This window comes from Sinocyclocheilus grahami, unplaced genomic scaffold (assembly GCF_001515645.1).
Source record: "Sinocyclocheilus grahami isolate Dianchi unplaced genomic scaffold, SAMN03320097.WGS_v1.1 scaffold2022.1, whole genome shotgun sequence".
NCBI lineage: Eukaryota > Metazoa > Chordata > Actinopteri > Cypriniformes > Cyprinidae > Sinocyclocheilus > Sinocyclocheilus grahami.
In genome coordinates this window covers 4,859-5,680 of record NW_015507201.1, presented here as the reverse complement: position 1 = coordinate 5,680, position 822 = coordinate 4,859, and the positions used below count along the sequence as shown (strand labels likewise).

Here is an 822-nt window from a genome sequence, read left to right as displayed (position 1 = left end):
TAGACTCTCACTGGTGAGAGTGCAGGTGGTTCCAGGGATTGCCGGGAACTGTTATGGAGATTCTATAGTGTGTAGAGAATTTCCGACTGACCTAGTGATGATGGCAGGAAAGCGGCAGGTGGTTGTGAGCTCTCTGCTTTGCTCAACGTCACTAGAATACTATGGTCTTTCATATTTTAGCCCCAGAGCTCGTTTAATACCGGGTTCAGATACCCTCTTCTTTGGGGAGGAACTCCATCTTTGTGTTGATCTGAATCTCACAGTTGAATCTGCTGGTTCTGAAGATGAAGATTAACTTTATTCACTGTAAAAACTTTAGATAATGTGTCTTTTTCATGTCGTTTGTAATGGATTGATTTATCCAGATGATATTTTTAATTGCTTGATTCATTATTGTGTCACATTTGGTGAGAAGGCAGCATCAGATCTGAAGATGATCTACATACTGTGAAAGTTTTTTGTATGACTGTGTAGAGAAGATGAATGACTGAAACACTTCCCACATGCAGTGCAGTGATACGGTTTCTCTCCAGTGTGGATCCTCTCATGTCTTTTCAGATGTGCTTGCCGACTGAATCTCTTGTCACAGTGTGAACACTTGTAAGGTTTTTCTCCAGTGTGAATCATCTCATGCCGTTTTAAACAGTTTGCTCTAGTAAAAGTCTTTTCACACTCAAAGCACATGTACTCTCTCACAGCAGTATGTGTTTTCTGATGTACTTTCAAACTTTGTAGGCATAGAAAACTCTTTCCACACAAATAACATAAATGTGGCTTCTCCTTTGTATGAACATTCATGTGCTGCTTTAGGACTGAAGCCCT

The 822-nt window shown here is 40.4% G+C and overlaps 1 protein-coding gene across 1 annotated transcript in view; it reads right to left on the bottom strand.

Moving 5' to 3' along the window:
- Nucleotides 1-492: 492 nt before the first annotated feature.
- Nucleotides 493-822, bottom strand: part of LOC107573747 (gastrula zinc finger protein XlCGF57.1-like) — a gene marked incomplete at its 3' end in the record, with an annotated part of 3,794 nt that continues 3,464 nt past the window's right edge. Inside the window, exon 2 of the mRNA XM_016260191.1 lies at nt 493-534. Coding sequence (XP_016115677.1) covers nt 493-534 — 42 coding nt within the window. The remainder of the gene's footprint in view (nt 535-822) is intronic.